This window comes from Rhinolophus ferrumequinum, chromosome 22, assembly GCF_004115265.2.
Source record: "Rhinolophus ferrumequinum isolate MPI-CBG mRhiFer1 chromosome 22, mRhiFer1_v1.p, whole genome shotgun sequence".
Lineage (NCBI taxonomy): Eukaryota > Metazoa > Chordata > Mammalia > Chiroptera > Rhinolophidae > Rhinolophus > Rhinolophus ferrumequinum.
Genome location: NC_046305.1, coordinates 23,876,398 through 23,899,264, shown reverse-complemented (window position 1 = coordinate 23,899,264; position 22,867 = coordinate 23,876,398). Strand labels below are relative to the sequence as shown.

The window sequence follows — 22,867 nt, the reverse complement described above, 5'->3', positions numbered from 1 at the left end:
AATTGGGTGAGGTTACTCAGGTGGCACAAATCTGTGGAACCATCTGAATTGCATATACTGCAGTAAGCTACAGTCAGGTTGGGACCTTGTGTACTAAAAAAAGTCCGAATACTCTACTTGGCTTCAGAACTGTTTCTTTCCCATAGGTAAAGTATGTAAAACTCCTCCAGATCCTGTGAATGGCGTGGTGCACATAGACACAGACTCCCAGTTTGGATCCAGGATTAATTATTCTTGTAATACGGGGTGAGTTGGCGGCAACATCTCTTGGTTCTAGATTCACATGCCTTCTAGTCACATCTCAGAAAGGAGAACTAGGATATTACCGTCTGCTCTTTAAAAGCCTGCATGTAGGACTTCAACTCTTGATTGAAATGAACAAAGGTGTGATAAGGTTCAGGGGGAAATCTGTAATCTTGCTGGAAATCAGGGCAGTGCATACAGGAAAAGCAAGGTAGAAAGGAAGAAAATGAGGGGAAGGCATAGTCAAACCCTAACTCAGAGCAGACATTGCTGGAAGACAGGTAAGGCCATGGAGCAACTGTGTGAGAAAACACATCTTAAAGGTAATCGCACTATTAGTTTGCTAGGGTTGCCATAACAAAGTACAACAAATGGGGTGGCTTAGAACAACGACAGAAATTTGTTCTCTTACAGTTCTAAATGCCGGAAGTCCAAAATTCAGGTGTCGGTAGCACATGCTCCCTCCAAAGCCTCTGAGGGAGGATCCCTCCTTGCCTCTTCCAGCCTCTGGTAGCCTCAGGCCTTCCATGGCGTGGGGCAACATCACTCTCATTTCAGCCTCTGTCTTCTGTGTCTATGTCTTCACATGGCATTTCTCCTCTGTGTGTGTGTCTATGTCCAAAGTTCTCTCTTTTTATAAGGACGCTGATCATATTGAATTAGAACCCACCCACATGACCTCACCTTGACTTGATTACATCTGTAAAACCCCTATTTCCAAATAAGGTCACACTCATAGGGCTTGGGGATCAGGACTTCAACATACCTTTTTGAGGAACCCTATTCAACCCTTATCAGAGCCCACTGTGAAAATGTCAGGCATAACGTGTTTACTGGGCAATGGTCCTGCCCTTGGTCCTTACGCTGGCTCAGCACACAGTGGAGTCTTGCCCACATCTCAGTATGAGTAGTTGAGGCTGTTAGAGAATCTGGGCTAAACTCGTGCTGCCATGATAAGCACTGAAAAGCTATTGTGATCTCCAGTATATTTGCTGCCCTTGGCCTAACAACCAGAGTACCTATAATCTGACAAAGGAAAATTAGAGTGAATCTAAATACTTCTCTTTCCTGAGCATTTTTTAATACAGACTATAAATTATCTGACTATATCCTCTTCCTTTTGCATTACTCAATGAGGGTGAACCTGTCTATGGTAGAAAACAGAAAATCATTCGGCTTTTGATAAGTTACAGGACATAATGCAAAAGAGACCAATCTGAACAATCAGAAAGAATTTCCTCTTACAAAACAGAGTTACTTTCAAGATATAGAGAAAATGTTACAAAAATATCTTCTATATATTTTTAAACAAGGTTCAGTTGCATACAGCTTCTGTATAACTAGTTAGGAAATCGGGAATGTTTGCACGTGAATGAAAAGAAAAATTGTGAAACAAAAAACAACAACAACAAAAAGGATAAAGAAAAGGAGAAAAGAGAAGGTATGTGTAACACGGTATTAGGATTCAAAGTGCATGTAACAAAAATTCAAGAAGGGAAAACAATATGCCCATACCTAGCTATCACTAAGGAAACTTCTGTATTTCAGGGATACTGGGGGGGGAAAAACAAACAAACAAAAAACCGACTTGAATAATGCAGAAGGGAAAATTACTAAACTGTACTACGTGCAAAAGAAAATGATGTGTATGGACATCACATTGATCCTTCACATCACTAAATTGCAAAAGATAATTTTGAGCCAAGGGAATATTCACATGTAAAGGCTCCAAATATACATGAAAGGAAAAGCAGGACCCCAAAATTACACCAATTAAATACACATTCTGGGAAGAGAAAAATAATCCAGGCAATCCATAAATAATTTCTTTAAAAATGAAAATGATAAAGTAGAAAAGAATTATCAGTGGTGTAATAACTAGCAAAAACACAACAAAAAATAATTTTTAAAGGAAAGCATGGTCAAATATTATCAACAAAGTTGTGAAACTAGATACGAGAACTAATTGTTCAAAAGTGAAATGGCAATGTAATCATAATTTAATAACAACCTATAAAGTTATAAAATATATCCATAAAACTAGAAAATGGGAAAAAGCAAGAAAAGATAAGCTAGACTTACATAACATAGGGTAGACTATACTACATATTTTGATACTAAAACTGAGAAAACAGGTTTAGATATATGTGTCGTGTATATGCACAATATACACACATGAAGTGAAATCTGTAATGGAAAAGAAATTGGATATTTAACTTTCAAATTATTAGAACACCTAAGAGAGGTTCACCTATCTGGTTCATATAACAAATGACCAGGAGGAAAAAGGAATAGGAAGGCCTGTATCTGTCTCTTCTGCCAGAAATAAGCCCCTCATTTTGGGGGCAGATCTTATTCATTACTACACCCTCATCATTGGACACCCTGAAAGAGGTCATCGAAAATAGGATCAAGAGCATCAAATTTTGTGGTAGTTACAAGAAACATGCCTAAACTACGAGGACATAGCAGTGTTAATTTTATATATATATATATATATATATATATATATATATATATATATATATATATCAGGAAAATGCAAATTTTTCAAAATAGCAATGATAATCTGAGGGAAAAAGTAACAGAATTCAAGAAGGAAATCATCAAACAGGTCTTCAAAAGGATTGTTTTATGTTGGGATACAGTACGGTCCACAGTGAAGCCAAAAATTAAGAAGCAGAGAGTGCCATGAGGAATTACTGAGGGAATAGCCCTTTTAAATGAGAGGATAGGAAAAGAGAAATTAAAAAACCCTGGATAAGGTAGGTGGAGTTTAGGCTAGTCCTTAGACATCTCCCAGATTTTGTACTCTGTCTTGCCATGTACGCATGCTCTGGGGAAGTTGATGGGAAATAGCGTAATTAATTTTCACTTTTTGCCTTTAGGTATCAACTCGTTGGTCATTCATCTGCTAAATGTATCATCTCAGGCACTATTGCCATTTGGGAGACGGAGCCACCACTTTGTGAACGTGGGTTGAAATTTCTTTCCCCATTTATCCCACCAGTTAATCCTAGCATTGCACACCCCCTCCCCGAATTACAAAGAATCAATCTCATCTCTCTTGGCAATGATATGCCTCCAATATTTGAAGAAAACAATCATTTCCTGAAAATTGCTCACAATGTTCCAAGCTTCTAGTTCCTCCTGGCTTTTCCTTATCTTGGGGTATAATTTATTTTAAACAATGGTCTTGAACTTGTTTGAAACAGCCCCCAACTTCCTCTTTTGTTGGTTGAACACTTTTCAGTTTGAAGATCATTCTCTTCAGTGAAGTAAAGAAATGCAAAGTTAGTGAAAGTAGCCCTGCTTCCCCTCTACCAGCTCTTCAGGTCAGGAGGTATATTGAAAAGGTGTTGCTCTCCTTTCCTTTTTATTCTTTGTCAGAACAGTGACATGTCATCTTCCAATGATTTGTTGGAATACGAGCTTCCTACACTTTAGGTCACATAAAGGAATGAGCAGTTGCAAATTAACAAAGAATATAAAGAGGACATAGGCCTGGTCTGGTGATAATGTGAAGAAATCAATACTCTCAAACCCAACTGCTGGTAGGATAAGTGGGAACAAACGTTCTAAAAGGCCTGTATACAATAGGTATCAAAACCTTAACTGTATACATGCCTTTAATTCAGGAATTAAACATTTTATGATTTATTTTTTCAATCACCATGTTTTCTGCAAGGATATTGCTATATTAACCCACATTACTATTTGTGATCGTGGAAAAGTCAGAATAAGCTAAATGTTGAGCATATTCCAATGTTTCAGAAATAGTTCAGAACTGAATTAACAGTAGTGAAATAACATATAAGATCTCACTTAAAATGGGAAGCATATGGACTGGAAGGAAGAAGGTGTGTGTTCTGCAAGAAAAAGGAAAACAAATTAAATATGCCAGAATACGTTAGCGAAAAGAGACAGCTCTTTCAGATGAAATCAGATAGTACATTCCTATACTGAGTATTATTAAGCCAATAAAGATATTGTAGAAAAAATATGGTGTGTGTGTGTGTGTGTGTGTGTGTGTGTGTGTGTGTATTAAAGATTGCACTTTGAACAGTTAACAGTGGTTCTTTTTAGATAAGGGATTTAAAGATAATTTTTACTTATATTTTATGAATTTTCTACAAGAAATATACATCTTGTTAAACATTTTCTTAAAAGTAATAATAAAGAAATACATAAATGCGTGCCTCCTTTAATGCCTGCCACAAATGATAGAAATATATTTTTTTTATGTTCCAGATGCTCTAAAGCACCTAGGATTTATCTGTTACTTGGATAGAAGATTAAATTTGTCTATACAATTATCTGTGCTTTCCATTTTTTGGAAATGGTGTTTGGATACATTTTTTTCCACTTCTATATTCTACCCTTTCCTGAAACGATATTGGCAAAATATATCTATATCCCCAATGTCCACATTGTCCAAATTATTAGCATAAAGTAGAACACATTCAGTTATTATTACTTGTGAATCTGACTATTGTGTTTTTCAGGTGTAATATCGTGTATTTGCATGTTATTACTTTTTTATTAGTGCCAGAGCTTTTTGTCTTTATTTATATTTGATAAAGAGGCTATACTGTATGCTATATCATATTACTAACCAATAGAAGAAAGCCAAATGCCTTCTAGATAGAGAGATCTGAATTAACAGTAGTGAAATAACATAGAAGATCGCACTTAAAATGAGAAGCATGTGGACTGTCATCACATATGGGCATATTTATTGAAATAGTGTTAACTGAAAACAGTAGAAGGCATAATATTGTGGTTACCTAATCTACAGTTGTGTAAAAACATGTCTGTACATTATGAAAAACTAGACTAGAGCAGAAGTATTGTGTATATTCACATTTGTAATTTGGATTTTTAAAAAACTGGTTACCAAAATTTATAATAGAGTATAATTTTAAGAAATTGAGATTTTGTTTAACTTGCTGATCCTTTCCCAGGTATTCATTGCAGTCCACCACCAGCCATAGCCAATGGAGATTTCGTTAGCACCAACAGAGAGTATTTTCAATATGGAACGGTGGTGACCTATCACTGCAAACATGAAAAGAGAGGGAGAAAGCAGTATGACCTCATCGGCGAGGCCTCCATATATTGCACCAGCAAAGGCGATCAAATCGGCGTCTGGAGTGGCCCTCCCCCTCAGTGCATAACACCTAATAAATGCACGCCTCCAGTTGTTGAAAATGGAGTAAGGGAGTCTGAGAACAGAAGCTTGTTTTCCTTAAATGAAATTGTGAGGTTTAGGTGTCAGCCTGGCTTTGTCATGAAAGGACCCTCCAGTGTGCGGTGCCGGGCCCAGAACCAATGGGAGCCAGAGTTGCCCAGCTGTTCCAGGGGTGAGTCTAACTGGGGCCTTGAAGAGGCCTGTGGATGATATGAGTTGTGGGAAGATCAGACGATTAGTGTTTGTTCTGGTAGAAAAATGTGTGGTGAGCAATGTGAGTGAATTTTGGTGGATGAAGCATGAAATGAGGAAGGTGTGTATGTGTGTGTGTGTGTGTGTGTGTGTGTGTGTGTGCATACGCACATGCCATGGGCCTTCATTTTGAGAAGCAAGAATTTAATTAATCAAGGAAGAAGACATTTGGGACTCTCATATTGAGCTATTCGCAGGGCAATATACCAGCTCTAATATCTCTCAATTAGATTGAAAAATGATGTGGACTTTCTGGTCAGCTGTGGAATAAGCACTCTATCTGCATTATCTCATCTACTGTTTGGCAATCTCCTTAGAATAGTGCTATTCTTATATCCATGTGACAGTGATGTTAGCTTGGTCTTTCAGAGGTTAAATAAATCATCCAAATCTCATGCTACTGAGTGGCATCCTCTGGAATAGAATGCATATGTGTCAGATCCCAGAGCTTGAATGCTGTGGTTCTTTCCATACTTCTATCAATATATTACAAAAAGAAACTGGCTTATGAACACAGACGTCATATGCAGAATAAATAGTCACTTTAGGGTTTGTCTGGCTGTTCTGGTCCCCCTCCTATATTTTATTGTTAGGAATCTGAGGTTGAAAGGAAGAGTAACTTGTTCAAAGCCAAACAGATTTTTCATTCATCTTTAATTAGATATAGATAAATCAGTTCTGATGCCTTGAGAACACACCAAAAGTGCTGTGAATGAAGGCAGCCAGACTTTGACTCAAATACTTTCTAACCAATATGCCCTTTCATTACAAGGACTGGCTTATTGAAAGGATTTTGGTCTCAGTGGCTAGTTTGGTCTTCTCATTCGTATGCCATAATAGCTGGCTTCGGAGTGGATTGGTAAATGTTGTAACTGACACATAGCAACAGAGAGGGAGCCCAACCCACTCAGCTTTTCCATCACTGGGAGAGCAGCTTGAAGGACGAACAGATAGAGATATAAATATTGATTACTATTACACTTTGATCATAATAGCGCAATAAAAGAGACAAAGGGAAATCTGTTAAATAGATTTAGGCTCAGGCAAAGTTCTCATTACCTGAAAGATGAGGCCTTAAATTGGATTGTCTTTCAATACATATGTGGATGGAGAAGCCCACCAATACTAATACCTCTATACTGAATAGCCAGCGCTACAAGACGGGACCCTATGCCTGGTAGACCTATGAATGTATTTTAGACTTTGTGCCAGAAGAAGTGTGTTCTAATTCTCTACCTCGTATCAGCTGTGAGGCCTTTGACTCTATCTCTCCTCTGTTCTTAACTTCCACATCAGTAAAATGAGGTTGGAGTACCATGTGACTTCCTTTGTGAACCCTTTAATTATGAGTCTGTCACTCCTCAGAAGGGCTAAGATTTAGCAAAAAGTATTTCCCCATAACTGACAGAAATTTTGACCAGTTCTTTCCCCAGTATGTCAGCCGCCTCCAGAAATCCTGCATGGTAAACCTACCCTAAGCAACAAGGAGAACCTTTCCCCTGGACAGGAAGTGTTCTACACCTGTGAGCCTGGCTATGATCTCAGAGGGGCTGCCTCTCTGCACTGTACAGCCCAGGGAGAATGGAGCCCAGCACCCCCCAGATGTGCAGGTGAAACCACACTGTCGTCTGGTTTGCAGACGAATCTCTTTGTACCTCACATGGCAGTCTTACTTCTGATTGTTTTTTCCTTAGTGAAATCATGTGCTGACTTCCTGGACCAACTCCCTAATGGCCGTGTGCTCTTTCCACATAATCTCCAGCTTGGGGCAAAAGTGTCCTTTGTTTGTGATGAGGGGTGAGTGTGACCTAGATAGGACTCTCTTGGGTTCAAGGGTTAATCCAAAAATGGGAGCTGACCTATGGAAAAGAAGAAGTACCCGGAGAGATTAACATCTGGGCAATTTTGAAATAAGTGGAAGGACTCAGTAGCAACACTATCAGGAAATAAGGAAATGGCACATGTAATTCAGTGTTAAGTACAAATATAAACACTGACCTGGAATTTATGGTTGAAACTTGAAGTAAATGGATAAATACTTGTTTGGAGGCAGGAAAAAAATATTTTTATGGAAAATTTGCTAGTAAAGTTTGTGTAAGACAAAAATTATTTGTAATGTGATAAGTCAGACCAGGGTTTTTTTCAGGAAACTTAAAATCAATCAATAATGGAATTTGTAAGTGTATGTGTACGTATGTTTTAATCCAGTAATGTATCTTTCCATCTGTAACACTGTTGACATTGGGCTCATAATGGCCAGTGTTACTGTTTCAGTTAGTATTATTAGTTGTCAGTGTGCATCTAGGACTCCAGGTAGTATGCACTGTCTGTGGGAGATAACTAGATTGGGTAATACAGCAGTTATTTTTAATATGTCCCTAGGAGTCTTGATCTCAGAAGGACAACAGGGTCCAGTAATAAGCTGGGCATTTCAGGTTGGCAAAGGCGCCTCCCCTCATTCATCTTTTTTTCCTAGAACATTTGGTCAATATGCTTCTGTGAGCCTCTTTCTGGCCCTTACAAATGTATTGGCAAGAACGATGCCAGTTCTCTGCAGATGTCCCCTGCTTTGCTCACCCAGATGGAGAGCTGTTCTTCCTTATGACCCACTGAAGAGAATAAATGGCATGTCACAGGGCTGTCAGTGTGCCCTAGAGATGGTTCTAGGGCATAGGGAGGAGTCCAGCTCTGTGTGCCGTGGCTTCTGCAGGTGACACTGGGCTATGATGTCGGTAGGACCACTAAGTGTATCAATTCTGGTGACTTTGCCCTTCACAGGATACCGTGATTCTTTAGAATAATTTGGTTTCTGAGTTTCTGCCAGCTACTGAATTCAGATCCCTAATGAACAGAGACGTTTAGCTGAGCCTCAACCTAAGAACCAAATGGTATTTAGACTGAAGAGAGGAAGCAGAGTTATCTATCAGTGATGAGAAAACGGAAGAGATGGGATTTGCTCACCCATTTGTTACCCCTTTTTCTTCTTTAGGTTTCGATTAAAAGGCAGCTCTGCTAGTCATTGTGTCTTGGTTGGAATGAAAAGCTTTTGGAACAGCAGTGTCCCTGTGTGTGAACGTGAGTAGAAAGACTAACTATGTAGCCTGGGTACCTCTCCTTTTTGTTTCCAGTGTGTTTGGCCTCATGGAATCTCTTGTCGTTGGAAAAATTTCAAAGTAGGTCATGTAGATCTTACACACCATGTGTTTATGTTACTAATCTGGAAGTCACTAGGTTAATGCCCATGTTGAATTTTGTGGGGAGAAACAAGAGGACACAAGGTCCACCAAAATTCATTTATCCATTTATTTTTTAGTTTTGCCACCGAGAACTAGTCTCTCTTAAATTTATGAGTCCTATTATTTCCTCACGTATCTAAACTATTTATTCATCCTGTTATTTAACCCAGAGTGTTTACTGAGGAGGGGCTTCCCACATGCCAGGACTTCACGTGGATAGAGTATTGAATAGGGAAGACATATTCCTGCTCTCATGAAGGTCATAGGGAGGCAGATCATGAACAAGAAAATAAATAAGTAAACATATGAAAAAAGGAACACATAAAATGGTATGTTAAAAGTGATGTGTTATAGATATAAGAAAGCAATTTTATGATAAATTAATACGGTACAGAGAGGTGAATCCATATTTAAAATGATGAGGTGAGGTGCCCTAAATTTGCAGACCACCCACTTTAAAAAAGCATCCAGATTCAGAAATGGATAAGTAGATAAAAGTGTTTTATACACCAAGATGTTACTGATTTATCCTACTTTGTTTATTAACACAAGCAATACTGTTTTTTAAAATTCCTTTTTCCTGATGTTTGGAAATGTTCATTTTACTTTGGATTTTGATAAAATGCCTTGCTAGAAATCTTTTGGCCATTTTGTGGGATTATGGTGGAACTTTATGAGAACATTCCATATTTATAAAACTCAGACATCCTGCAAACTCAACCTTCCTGACACACATAAAGCTGGAAATAAATTCATAAGTAAACTCTGGATAAACACAAACACAGTTAAGATCCAGGTATGAGAAGTCAATCATTGTTTGATGTAGTATGGTCCTCACTTTATTTACACATACAATTCTGACAAGTGTGGGTCTCTCTTCCTAAATTTATATAAGATTAGAAGTAACAAATTAGTTTTAGGGAGGGAACTACTAGAAACAGATACACTAACAGCAGGAAGAAAGGACAGCTGATACCTTGGAAGAAAAAAAAATGAAAGAAGCGGGTGAAGAAAGCTTCCTGTTGCCCTTTAATCTGCTGTAAAGAACCCTACAGGAGTCAGTGTAGTGTTCTGATGACACTATTGTGTGTTTGGTGTTGGGACTGAGGAGAAGGGTCATGGGGCATCAGGAAACATTTACATCTGCTGAAAAGGATAGTCCATGTTTAACAAACTGCACAAGGATTTCCCTGGAACTTCAGATCTTTGAAGGGCCAAAACTTTGTCTTCCACCCCACTATCAACCCAGGACTGTTGCAATGGCTCACATAAAGTAGGCAGTCAAATGGTGATGGGAAAAAAAACTAATCACCTTCCAAATTGATTAAAAACTTAACAGCTTTTTGGATTTTTGCAATAAGCTAATTTAAGTCTCACCTTTCTTAGTTCATTCTCAGAAAAAGCCTTACATAATAAATTCCACTTTAGTTATGTTCTCATAGAAAGAAAACTGTGTTTATAACACAGTCCCAGGTCACTAGTATTGTACAATCATTTTTGATTGAAACACTAATAGACCCTAAAGCTCTTGTTTTCCTTCTAGAAATTTTTTGTCCAAATCCTCCAGCCATCCTTAATGGGAACCACACAGGAACTTCCCTGGGAGACATTCCCCATGGGAAAGAAATTACTTACACGTGTGACTCCCACCCAGACAGAGGGATGACCTTCAACCTCATTGGGGAGAGCACCATCCGCTGCACAAGTGACAGTCAGGGGAACGGGCTTTGGAGTGGCCCTGCCCCTCGCTGTGAACTTTCTGGTCCTGCTGGTCAGTGCACATTTCTCTACTCCACAGATGGATTGATACATCTGGGCAAGAACCTCCATATTTCTCTAATGATGGTCGTTTATGCTTCTGAACATGGCTTTGTTATGAATATCTGATACAGAAATACCTGCCAGGCGAATAACAGATGGTTGTAAATGTGCTACACTGTGGCCTAATTGGTGGTATTTTCATGACCCTTCCTCCTGGGGTGAGGAGTATAGGACGGTGAAGAGAGGAGGGAGTACAGAGTGGAGAGAGTCAGTGAGGCACAGATTTTATAGAGGATATTTTCAAGTAATGAAAACAAATGCCAAAGAAAACATTCAGTTATGCCATCTCTATCACTAGTTGATTTTATGCTAGATAGGTGTCTGTGCAGAGCAAAATGTACATGTTGATGGCAGTAATTTACTTCAGAATGGGTAATGCTATAGAAATAATTCTGAAAGTCAGATGTAGACATTTATACTCCTTGTGTAACTTCTAAGTGTTCTGCTCAGACGGGGACTGCATTTTGTTATCCCTTCATCTCACCTTTAGCAAAGGGAACTCAGGATGCCCTGGGGAAGCGGAGTGTACGGTTGTGCTGTTGGACTCTGTACCTCATTCCTTTTGCATATTAGTCTGGCTTTACCTGACAGTGTCTGGCAATAGGAGGTTCCTTTGTGGCTGTGATTGTCCACACAAGCTCCAACCTCCAGGGAGGACGGACAGCAATGAATTGATAGTTTGTAGATTCCGGTGGTACTTCCATCGGGGGCAGTTTGCAGGCAGAGAATACAGATGATCCTGTTAAAGGCTGAGAGGTCTGGGTTTAGAGAATCAGTCTTCCCACTGATTTGCAAACATTTAGTGCCTTAGGACCTACCTACCTGGGTCTTCATGTGGCTCTAATAGTCAGACATATCATTATATATTGTGGCATGTTCATATTTCTCTGTTTAACTGAATGTCGTTTCTTGGGTTTTGGGGGGAACTTGCTGATAGCATGTCCACATCCACCCACAATCCGCAACGGGCATCACATTGGAAGAGATGCACCTCCATATCTTCCTGGGATGAGGGTCAGCTACACGTGTGACCCAGGCTACCTGTTGGTGGGAAAAGCCTTCATTTTCTGTACGCACAAGGGAACCTGGAGCCAATTTGATCATTATTGCAAAGGTATCTCTTTCTCTTGTTAGGGTTTTGTGGAAAATTAATGCATGAGGCTAGTAAGACAGAGATCCTTTCTGAGAAGATCATGAAATGAGTGTCATTAGGGGAGGAGAAACGCAGAACAAACAGTAGAAGGAAGGCGGCCCAAGGATCCTCAACTCTACCGAATCAGTAGGAAGAAGTGATGGAATTTCCAGTAGTATGATAGACATTGAACACATTTAAGATGGTTTACAGGTTAATAGAATACTTTAGCTCTAAAGGATCTCAGAGGATCGCAGGGGGTCCTCACAAATACCCTTAGAAAGTCAGTAAGAGACAAGAAGCACAGTTTGTTGTGAGGACATTTGAAGCCTGAAGTAAGGTTGAGCAATTAGTTCCTGGCATCACCGGATGCTGAGTCTTCTACAATCTCCAAGACCAATGGTGAGGTGTTAAGTTCATCTCTTTCCGAGAACAAGTCCCAGGGATTATTTCCGTTATTTCTGTCTATGTTTACAAAAATAACATCGGACTTAAAAATCCTCATTGACAATATTCTAAAAAGCTACAAAATGTGGGGGAAAAAATCATATTCTATGACTAGGCATGGTACTGAGATCTTTACAAAAGTGATTTGTGTTAGTCTCTAGAAGAATCTGATGAGGTGGGAGTATTAGTCCCTTTCCAGAGGAGGAAACTGAGGTCTAGAGAGATCCAGTAACCAGCCCATGAACCACAGCTCACCAGTGGTGGTGCTAGGATTGGACCCCTGCTCAGCCCGCCTTTGAACACTGAACTCTAGATTGTCTGCTTTTAAATGTGGCTCTTTCGACTTTGCAAAACGATAAGTTAAATGATTTTGCTTTGCTTGTTTCTCTTCTATTCTTTCATTTTAGAAATACTATGTAAGGACAGGGATGAGGTATAAGGGATTACAGATATCCCTGTGTTTCTAATATTAAAGGTTGGGTAGTTCAATGGCTGCTGTGGTTATAGGATCATAGCACCTTCCCTAACCTAAAAGTCTCAGAAATCCTTCTTGGCCTCCTAGCCCTTGATTTTAGAGATAGATAAAATGTGGCCCACCATGTGATGGTAAGTGACTCTGTTGTGGTTATTTGCAAGAATGGACAGCACTTACAGAGTCGCTGTGGCTCTGCATAAACCAGAAAGCTCACTCCTCCTTGTTTTACTTACATAAGACACATGAAGATTTGGGGAAGAGTTCAATGATTATTATTCAAATTAAGACTGGGATAGTTATCCTGAAAAATAAAAGAATAGTACTCTATTCTATTGGTAGCTGCTTTATTTTCACTTAGTGTAAAATTCATTTTGCCTTAATAACCATTCTCTTCAAACATGGTTTATTCTTTGTCCATATTTATTTTGCATTAGCAAAATCAGTCAGCAACCTTATTAAAAAAGACAGATTCTTAATCTGCATTCCTAAGAACTCTGTTTCTGACATTTTGGGTTGAGGTCCAGACATCTATTTTTAACAAACTCATCAGAATATTCTGGTGTAGGAAAACCACAGACCGTACTTTGAGAAATAGTGCTTTATCTTGTTGGTGTTTATCGATAAAAAAAGAATTTAGGCTAATTTTGAGATAGCCAACTGAAAAGCAGACTTTGCTTTAATTGAAGAAGGGTTTGACAGCTGGGCAGGAAACAAATGTTGAGCTACGTGAGATAATGTAAATTAAGTAGAAATTTGATGTTTAATTTCAGAATCATTATTTACTAACTTCTTTGTTCTATATATAAAAATGACCAGAAACATGCATAATGCAGAGGCAAAATAGCAGTATTTGTTGTGTTCGTAGAGAGAGTTAATGTGATATGATGTGTCCCAGTGGATCCAGGGCTAGCACATGGGTACCTAACTCCTAATCTTTCCACAACTTTCCAGTTGCAGAGTTGTCCATGATTGAAAGTGGATTACACTTCATTCCATATTCCCTTACTTTACCTCAGAAATTAAAGTCAGAGAGTTTTAAATCATAAGATGTGGGGGTGGTCAATAATTCTTGACTGATCTTTGCTGAAGGGAAAGTAGGTTTGGGGTCACAGATCTTTGTATTACTTATGGCAGTTATAACTAACAATTATCAATAAAACATCAATTTCCTTCTGATTTTTCTAATTCCAGAGGTAAAATGTAGCCTCCCACCGTTTATGAATGGAATCCAGAAGGACCTGGAAATGAGCAGAGTGTTTCAATATGGACATAATGTAACCTTGGAGTGTGAAGAAGGGTATACTCTGGAAGGCAGTCCCTGGAGCCAGTGCCAGGCGGATGACACATGGGACCCTCCTCTGGCCACATGTATATCTAGTAAGTGCAAGTACAAAGAATGCATGTCCTTTCCAGTCATTATACTGTTCATTCATTCATCCATACTGTCACTGAACGTGGTGTGATGCTTATGGCACATGGTAAGAGATGAGGAGTGCGATAGGAGCCCTCATTCATCTCCAAAAGCCCTTAACAATGAGAGTCAGAGGAGCCTTGCTCTCCTCACATTTCTCAACCCATCCATCTCTCCTGGGGGGACTCCCTCTGAACCTTTTTTGTCTGTATCACTCTATTGTTGCATGCATCCCAGAGTAATGATTTGTTTATGGCCTAGGAGCCTTAAAAGTCAAGAGCACATCAGAGATGGAGCAGGCCTTATTAACCAATGTCACCCCAATACATGTAATAAAATAATTTTTTAAAAAAATAATGCTTCCAATGTGAGTCAGGAAGACTTCCAAGTTGCAGAGGCCAGCTGCTAGGTCTGCCTCACCGGTGTAGCTACAGGCTTTTAAGGTGGCACAGAAGATTTAGAAATCATGTGTCATTGAGCTCTGTGGGAGAGTAGCCCTCTGCTGGCAACTAGAGGGTAATGCAAGATAGAAAATCCTAACACCTGAACTTGTACGCGTCAAGGAGGTGATGAACAAAACTAACAATGAATAACTTTCCTTAATCTAAGGAAGTGCTAGGCTGTCCGCCACCCATTCTTATGACTCATTTATAATATGTGGATACCAAGATTGTTCAAGATCCATTTTTTACAGTTAATCCCTTAAACGTGCTCGTTAATCTGATTTACAAATAATGTCTCCAAATTATAAACTTGACACTCCCTTAATATCAAATTATATCCACTTCTTTGGCAAAATACTGCCTAACTGACTGAATGCCTTTGGAGTATTTTGAAGATGAGGCTGTGAAAGACAAAAAATTCACATAATTGGGGGACCACCATACCAGATAGTAAAACAAAATATAAAGCCACAAGTCACTTTATACCACACAAAATAGACATATTTTTATAAATAAGTGGAACAAAACAGATATTAATAATATTTTATTTTTTATTTATTTTATTTATTTATTAATAAAATAAAGGTGATTGTATATAAAAATAAAAGTATCTTACAGATAAAATATAATAGATGAGACATCATCAATCCACGAGAAAGGAAAAGATGATCAAATAATATAGGTAGCATTGAAAAAATTTAGAACCTTTCTTTTTATCTTACCATAAATACCAGATAAAATAGAGTTAAAAGTTTTAATAGTCAACACAGAAAATTAACATAAAAATAATAAAAGAATATTTATCAAACCTCTAGAAGAAGGCCAACTCTTAACTTTTTGATATAATAGAGAAAATCATAAAAGGTCATCAAATTTGACTTACAACTTATGTACATACTTGGAAAGTAAGTAAGATGGCAGTAGACAGATGAGAAATACAATGAAGGGTTAATCGTTTTATCATGGAAGTAGCAGTAATGGTGGTTGTGGTGATAGCAATGGTTGTAAAAGTTAACATATATTGAGCGCTTAATTCCACTAAGCAAAGGTAAGGTAGATACAGAGATTCTATACATATGTAAAAACTCAGATGCATGAGAATATGTACCAGAAGGGAATGTACCACAGCATTCACGGTGGTAGGATTATGTGTGATATTTTTCTGATTTTGTTTTATAATTCTTTTGCTGTATTTATACTACTTTTATGATAAAATATGAAGTTAAAAAGAAATTAAACAGACCACTGAGTACACAAGATAAAATGAGCTTGTCTGAGTAAAACCATATATATATATATATATATATATATATATATATATATATATATATATATATATATGAAAAAAACATATATATATATATATATTAGAAAATAATTGGACTGTGTACTGATAAAAATCAGATACATTGTCACTGGCTGAGAGTTTCTGTTTAATCATATAAAGTGCTAAACTAATGCATTTGTGGCCTTTGTCTTCCTTTTAGGCCCACAAAAGGCTCTCATTGTTGGTAAGTTTTATAAACGGTTTGCTGAGGAACTCTAGCATCTTTAACAGTAAGTATTAACTTATAATGAATGAAATGTAAAAAGAGAGATTAAAATATCTTACATTGTGACCTCATTAGAAAGAAAATAGTGATAAACTCAGGCCATAGTGTGGCAAAACTGATATCCTCATAGGCATATAGAGTGAGTGTCTTTTATCAAAGTTTCTATGAAACCTTTGAACCATTACAAATGAGCAATCATTTATCTTATTTTATTATAGCTGGAGAATACAACCAGGAATATTCTTCAGGATGGTAGTGTGCCCACTTGCACAAACTGGAAGCTACAAAGACCAATTTTTCTAAGCCCACTTTTGTGATCTGCGTATGTAAGAGGAATAGTTGTACAATAGAGTTTGCTTCAAAGGGGATTGGCAGAGATTGTTGTATAGAATAGCTCTTGCCTTGTGCATTACACAACAGACACATGCAGGGCCGTGGACAGCTGGAGCCCAGGAGCTCCACTGTTGTTCTCACATACTTGTTGAAAGGCTGCCTTTGGAATAAAGGTTACAAAGCTGCTCTGCTCACCCCTTTTCTATAACCCTAAGGTAGTAACAATAATGCACTAGATTAAACAAGGAGCAGAGGGGAAATCTTAAAGGTAAGCCTGTACAGGGGTGTTTTTTACAGCAGAATTTATAGTAATAGTTTAAAGAATCATTGGCAACCTCTAGAGGGACTAGATATTAAGATAGCGTTTAAAACTTATGGGTTATATTTTCCATGCCTTTTTTTTTTTTAACGTGTTTTGTTAAGTGTCACAAGGGAAGACATGAAAAGCAAAGATAAAGGCTGAACTAGCCTTAACCATTTAAAAAACATATGCCATTGAGGCAGGTGATCATCTATTTACCAAACAGTATGTTCAAAAAGTAATCTGCCTGCTTGACTTTCACAAACATCTCAAAAGTAGCATATCCTAAATGGAACTCTTAATTGGCTTCTCCATACCTACCCCCTTTCTCGAGTTTCCCCCATATCCACAAATGGTGCTCCTTCCTGTCTACCCAACTATTCGTGCCAGAACTCTATGAATTGTTCCTGATATACCTCACATGCAATCTATACACAAGTCCTGCTGATTCTGAAATATCTTGAATTCATTCACTTTATACATAGACATTGCTGATGAATATTGTTTGAAAATCATTCTGATCTCTGGGTGAAAAATGAATGGGAGGACTAAAGAGTGGAAGAAAGGAGGCCAGTTAATACATTAATGAAATAGTACAGGTGAATGATAAGAGTATCTTAAACTAAGAAAATATGTTCTATGCTTTTAATTGCCTTGTTTTACTGCCTAGGCATGTCCTTTGGTGTGATCTTCTTTATTCTACCTATCCTTGTAGCCTGTTGGATGATTCTAAAGCGCAAAAAAGGGTAAGTACAGCCATATTCTCCTCGAAAATGTTTATTACTGTTCTTGCATCCTCTTGGAACCCAAAGAGAAATAAATGAGAAACTGAAAAAAGAAAAAAAAAAAACACTACTGTATAAACAGATGTAGAAATTCTTATAAAGAAGGCCTTTGATGCACATTATGCATAGAGAAATATTCATACTAAAAGAAATATATAGGATACTAAGAACATTTAAAAAAAAAAAAAACTTCGAATTTTACGAAGGAATTAGTTTTTACAAAAGAGAAAATAAGCAGAAGGAATTTTTCCAAAGGTGTTGATGGGCCAGTTGGTATCCCAGTTCTGCTGAGACGTTCCAGACTTCTACCTCTACACACAGACACTATCAGGGCACTAGAAGTTAGATAGTGTGCTGCACTGGTGCACATGTCACAGACTGCCAGTGTGGAAGAACTAAAGCTTAGCATTGGGTAATTTAAAAAAGTAAATCTTTTATAAACACCATTTACTTTTTAAACTTGTAAAAATGTTGCAAGGATTAAGATCTAAATAAAGAAATATTTTTGATTGGAAAGAGATCATACACAGCTTTTGTATTAGTCGGTTCCATTATAATAAAATCAGTGAGGTCAAAGTCAAAGAGATCAATGTTTTAATCTTGATTAGGAAATTCTATGCCAATTAGAAACAGTATATAAATTTAGGTGAACAATTTTCTAAACAAATATAGTCTCCTAAAGAAGCATTATAGAAATTGAAGTTCTAACATTTCACAAAGGATGCCAATATAAACTTCTTAAAAGCAAGAATTTCACAGCAGAGCTTCTTGCAAACCAAGTATTCATTTCCTCCCTCTCCCCCATTTTGAATTTCCCACATTCTATTAACTTATCTCTTATATTCTTGGTATCCACTACACTCCTCACTATCCCCTTCCCCAGACAGTGAGTTCCTTGTGAGCAGGGATCACCTAAGGCACTCAAAATAATTTTTATGTAATGAAATTGGACTTCTACTTATACAGTCGTCAACATTGATAATGAGAGTAGCAACAGCTAACATGTTTGTTTACATAATGCTTTACCATTTATTGTTTTCTTTGTTCCTCAAAGCAACTGTGAGGTAGGTTGCAATAACGTTAACATAATGCGATAATGATAACAATAATGTTATTCCAAAGCAGAGAAGACTGAGATTCAGAGAAATTCAGCGACTTGATTAAATCCTACCAGTAGGAAGTTGGTTACGAGTTAAGGCTTTCGTCCCAATTGTCTGACACAAAAATTTGAAACTGTTAACCTAAAAATAAAAGGCCTTTCAAAATGAGAGGCAACAGCATTTATTTGAGATCAAAGAATCACTATTCAGAACGCACTGATTCAGGCAGAAGCCCAAATACTGTTCTGATTAGGAGACAAAGACCAGGGGCATTTATGAGAAAAGGAAGGGGAACAGTTACATCAATAGAAGGAAGGCATTTCTATAGGGACAGATAACATAGTGATGTTTATTCTAAAGAATGTTTTTAATTTTCAGTCTGGCCCATTTCTGAATCTGTTTCTGTATCACTGAAATTCAGTATCCAGAACTGCATATAGTACAAAGCTGGAATATTTCCTTTTTGCTTTCATATTCCGCACCGCCCCCCCCCACCCCCCGCATCTATTATCTTGGATTTGTTTTAGTTGTTTGGGAATATTGAACCAGTATTCTTCTAGAGAACAGTATGCATTCTGTCCTCTTTTTCCATAGTCTAAGTTATTAGCCTAAAAGAATCACACTATTTCTAAAGGCCTCTGTCCATATTAAGGTTTAGTTAAAAGTTTCCTGTCATTTCACAAGGCTTGCTAGTTATTTCTGTGATTTAACCTCACTGCCTTGACATTTCACTAATGAAAAAAGATGCTATTATCTGCACATATGATAGTTCACTGGATATTTACTCCATCAGTAATTTGTGATAAATATCAAACAAGATAACTCATACACTGATATCTGAGGAATAATAGTTACTCCTCCATTCAGCGACCAATTATCCTTGCCTCTTATTTCTGTCTAATCCATATCCATTTCTCTACAAAAGAGACTTCTCGTTCACAGTCTGATAAAGCTTTAAAGTCTTCATTGCTGTGATGCTTGGAGTGACAAAACTATTAAGGCCACTCTCAGCAAAGGCTCTCTGCATTTTCCCATGTCCACAAAAACTGTGAGAAAAAAATTTCACTGTTTCCTCCTGTCTGTCTCCTTTACTATTCAAACAGAATACTTCACTTTTGACCCTTGTGGCCACTAAATGTATGAGACTTTTTCCCACACCAAGGAACTCTGTGATAACAGCTAGGTGTCCTACAACTTAATTTACTCAATTCCCACACAATCTACCTGGAGACAGCATCAGATCCCACAGGTTATGGGCTCAGTCCCACAAGACTGTTCTCACCCGACTTCAGATGCCAATCACAAGTCCAGGTTGTCGCCTGTGCTTCTGACCCAAGGGCTACAAATCTCAGGTTCCATGATGGCCTCCTTGAGTTTGATTAATTTGATAAAACAGCTCATGGAACTCAGGGAAACATTTACTTATATTTACCAGTCAATTAAAGGATATCATAAAGTATACAGATAAACAGCCAGATAAAGAGATACGTAGGGGGAGGTCGAGAAGGTCCTAAGCTTCTGTCCTCGTGGAGGTGAGGTGTATCACCCTCCCCTTATGTGGATGTGTTCACCCACTTGGTAGCTCTCTGGACCCCACACAGTTGGGATTTTTTGGAGGCTTCCTAGGGTTGGCATGATCAATTATTAATTCCGTCTTCAGCCCCTCTCTGTAAGAAGAGGAATGGGGCTGAAAATTCCAAGCTTCTAATCAGGGCTTGGTCTTTCATGTGACTCAGGAGCTATCCAGGAGCCTACCCAGAGTCACGCCTTTTGAACAAAAGATTTTCCTAGTATTTTTATCACTTAAAATTATACAAGGGTTTCAGGAGATCTGTGACAGGAACTGGGGGCAGAAACAATGTATATTGTCTATTCTCTCATAACCACCTTAACCAACCGGATAGCCATTCATTCAGCATATACTCACTAAGGTAGTATTCTCTCACACCCTATGCACCACTCATCATCTAAGACCACTTTCACGCCATTGCTCATCTAACCACATAGTCACTGCCCTTTGGAAGCCCATCCCACCTGAATGTACAACCCTTACTTCCTCATGCATGGATCTCAAGCTTTCCCTTCCTCATCCTGTGAAAACTTTGGCTCCTGACTCAGTCTTCTTTTTTGTCTGAGTGGAGCCCTCATTCTAATTTCCACAAGAGGGTAAAGAGTATTATGGAAGTAGAGAGAAGTGGTGGAGTGAGTTAACTCTTTGTGCTTCCATTCTTAAATTCCTAAAATCAATGCATACTTGACATCTAAGGTACTGGTACTATTTATCATTTCACTTATGTAAAATGAAACGTTTATTAAATAACCCCCAAAAAGGCAAAATAGCATACAAGGAAAGGCCATGGGCTTTGCGATCATTAAGACCTGTGTTCACACTCACTTACTAGCTTTGAGACTCTGAGCAAGATACCTACCGTCTCTAAACTTCATTTTCATTGTAAAACAGGAATAATAAGAGTTCCTACCTTGCTTAACACAAAGCCTCACTTGTGATGACTGTTAGAAAACGTTAGCTCTTGTTATTTACACATGACTATTGTTATTGACATTTAAAAGTGATAAATACTTCTTTTTAAAGTCAGTTCTCATACACTTTCATGACAATTACTGCTGCTCTCTTAACTATGGGTATTAATTGTACAAAATACAGAAGTGATATCTTCACTATAGGGGAAAAAGGAAGCCTTGTGTAAGATTTCAGTGCAAAGCCTTTGTGAAGCTTAAGTATCACAATCTTGTAACAATATTTACTAATTAGTATTACTTTGGAATATGGAAATGTATTGTTTTAAGGCATGAACACTTGTCTATTTAGAGTTCTGACATGACGTATAGGATGGTTTTAGTATTATTTCTTAATCTAACTTTTTACTTAATCTTAAAAAGTGGGACTTGGTTATGTTTTGTTTTGTTTTAGATATCTTACAAAGATTTCAGAAACCTGAGGTAAATTATGCCCTAAATTTCAAAATGAAACCTACTGACTAATTTCTTCCAAAACTGAGAAGTGTATAATTAAGTTATTTTTACCATCTTTGTCTCCCCTACCAATTAGCAATAATACAGATGATAAACCTAAAGAAGTGAATATCCATTTACATCCCCAAGAAGGCAACTGTGATCATGCTCAATCTCTCCAAGCAAATCAGGAAAATAGCAGGTACCTAATACACATACTGAATTCAAAATGTTTATCGAAAACGGAAACAGGATCTGAATATATTTCACTAGTTGGATCACTGATACCAAAGAAGTTAGAAAATACTTCAGGAGCTGGAAACACCTTTGTTGTTGTTATTCTTGCTTGAATTATCTTTGTTTCCAGTGATTTGGGGTGAAGACTATGTCAGTGCCGTGCACAAGCACTATTTTTCAGAGTATTCCTAGGTATAAGTTTGTGCATTGATGCTACAAAACTTTGAGAAGTAGTAAGCTTTTCTTTCTCTGTGGAACTCAACCATTTTCCACTTGGGTGTACCTCCAAGGCCTCCAGCTTCCCTTAAATGTGCAGGACCTCTTAAGGATCCTGTGGAGACTTTCACTTTACCTCTTCCCCTGCTGTCCGACTTTCACTGAATTCTGTCTCTCAGCTGATCTCCTATGACTGCTCTCTCGGCTCTGTCCTCTCCACTGGGCTTGTTACCACATCCTCTCCCTATATTCCACCTATTTAAAGTAGCCTTACCATAAACTGTTGTGTAGTAAATGTCTAATTATTTGCTAAGAGTTTGGCGTGAAATGGGAAATTATACTACAACCCAAAGTGGCACACAACATAGAATTATTAGAAATCACTGAACTAAAAAGTAACTGTTTTTGTCAATTAAATTTAATGAGAACACAGCTACACCCATTGGTTTACTTATTGTCTCTGGCTGCTTTCCTACTACAACAGCAGAGTTGAATACAGTCGTCCCCCCTTATCTGCGGCCATACATCCCAAGGCCTGAAGTGGATTACTGATACTGTGGATAGTACACTGTTTTTTTCCTATACATAGATGCTTATGGTAAAGTTTAACGACTTTTCCATCTTAACTATGCATTTATCACACACTGTGGCCATACTTTTGTAGTTTGAACTACGACAGCAAACATAACACAAATTTATTTTTCCTTCTTAATTTCAT

General features: G+C 37.9%; 1 protein-coding gene across 1 annotated transcript in view; it reads left to right on the top strand.

Moving 5' to 3' along the window:
- Nucleotides 1–22,046, top strand: part of CR1 (complement C3b/C4b receptor 1 (Knops blood group)) — an 88,659-nt gene extending 66,613 nt beyond the window's left edge. Inside the window, 12 exon segments of the mRNA XM_033093429.1 lie at nt 147–246; nt 3,132–3,217; nt 5,208–5,606; nt 7,120–7,296; nt 7,381–7,483; nt 8,676–8,761; nt 10,466–10,693; nt 11,681–11,857; nt 13,989–14,174; nt 16,139–16,162; nt 17,509–17,584; nt 21,794–22,046. Coding sequence (XP_032949320.1) covers nt 147–246; nt 3,132–3,217; nt 5,208–5,606; nt 7,120–7,296; nt 7,381–7,483; nt 8,676–8,761; nt 10,466–10,693; nt 11,681–11,857; nt 13,989–14,174; nt 16,139–16,162; nt 17,509–17,584; nt 21,794–22,046 — 1,895 coding nt within the window.
- Nucleotides 22,047–22,867: the final 821 nt, after the last annotated feature.